General features: G+C 56.2%; 1 protein-coding gene across 1 annotated transcript in view; it reads right to left on the bottom strand.

Moving 5' to 3' along the window:
* LOC108789042 (1-phosphatidylinositol 4,5-bisphosphate phosphodiesterase gamma-1-like) overlaps positions 1–1557 on the bottom strand; it is an 83161-nt gene that overhangs the window by 52939 nt on the left and 28665 nt on the right. Inside the window, exons 5-6 of the mRNA XM_018558966.1 lie at positions 1322–1464; positions 183–263 (exon numbers count right to left, since the gene is read on the bottom strand). Of these exons, the coding sequence (XP_018414468.1) occupies positions 183–263; positions 1322–1464 (224 nt within the window). The remainder of the gene's footprint in view (positions 1–182; positions 264–1321; positions 1465–1557) is intronic.

Here is a 1557-nt window from a genome sequence, read left to right as displayed (position 1 = left end):
TATGTCCGCGCTGCCCGGGGCCCCTGGCCGGGCTCCAATGCTCCCCCCCCCCCCCTCCCCTCCGCCAATGACTGGCACACAGACAATGGCCGCTTGTTAATGGGGGCCGATTAGCATGTCAGTCCTGTCCCATGGGCGAGGCGGCGGAATGCCAATGAGCGTCTGACGAGACGGCGGCTTACCGATTTCTGAGCGTCAAACATCAGGTTCTTGTAGAAGAGGACGAAGTGCGCGAAGGACAGCTCGCTGCGGGCCTCGATCTCCTGAGACGGTGGAAGAGAAGACACAAAAGCAGATGTGATCAGTAGCCCGCGCTGCGTGCAAATAAACAAATCGCCAAGTGTGATAATCCCCTGCAGCTTCTTTGCTGCCACTTCCTGTCTACCTGCACTCCAGCGATAACCGCATGGCATTGGTTTCCTGACGGTGACAACAGTGGAACATGCCTGTGTATGTGTGTCGAAATGGCCGCTTGTAGTGTCCATTGGTCGCCCCGGTGACAGGGTGACAACGCAGGAGCAGCACACTGTGAGACACGGACAGAGCGTTGTCACCCTGTACAGGAACTAGGACCTTCAGGCAGGATCACCCGGGGTTCTTTCAGCTTCTCCCTGTCTACATGCACTCACTCTAGCGTCAGCTCAGTGGCGTCACAAGGGGGGCGCGGCCCGCACCCGTGTGACACCATTGAGGGGTGACACCAAAATGACTGGCAGTCATTTTGGTGTCACCCCCTCTGGCAAGTCGGGCTCTCGGTCTAGGTTTAAGGGGGAGAGAAGGGGACCCGGCGGCATTCCTTATCCGGCCGGGTGACTGTCCCCTTCTCTCTCACCAAGATGGCCCCCCGCAGGTATCAACAGGATCCCCGCACACGCGCGATGACGTCACAACGGGGTGTCACCCGGTAACCGCTCCGGGTGACACCCGGCCTCGGGACGCCCCTGCGTCAGCTTCACATCATTGCTCTGAACCGGCTCCCCGATAGTGGGATGACCATGCCTGTGCAATGTGTAGCTTGCAGCATGTGACGGGATCATTGTCACCCTATAACAATGGAGCCCGTGACCAGAGAGTTGTCACCCTATAACAGGAAGTGCCCGAACGAGGACCTCCATGGCAGGATCACCGGGGATTATTATAATCGTAAGCTGCATCTGCTTCCTGTTTTGTACTAGTGCACAGTGACTGCGCTTTACCACTCCTCCACTGTTCCAGCGCGCGTCTTATATAAATGGCTGCGATGGGTTGGAAGACTAAACATGAAACTTCTCACAATGGAGTGATCTGTGTACGGGGAGAACGCGCTCGGGTTGTCACTCACCTGCATTTTGTCCCGCAGGAACCTCATGTTAGGCACTCGGTAGTTGACTTGGGGGAGAAGAGCCTTCAGGTCCTTCAGGGAGACGCTGGAAACACAGAGAAGATTATAAACCCGCTGACGTGTAGTCGCAGCTCCTCGCTTTGCTGCTCGCTGTGCAGATGCTGAAGTTTATAAAAATATAAAAGAGCAACAAACAGGAAGAAGCAGAAAGAGAGATTCTGTGTGCCCCCTTCCCC

The sequence above is a fragment of the Nanorana parkeri genome, unplaced genomic scaffold (assembly GCF_000935625.1).
Source record: "Nanorana parkeri isolate BGI_ZX_2015 unplaced genomic scaffold, ASM93562v1 scaffold371, whole genome shotgun sequence".
NCBI classification, from domain to species: Eukaryota; Metazoa; Chordata; class Amphibia; order Anura; family Dicroglossidae; genus Nanorana; species Nanorana parkeri.
Note: the sequence above shows the minus strand (reverse complement) of the source record. Positions and strands in the feature narration are given on the sequence as shown.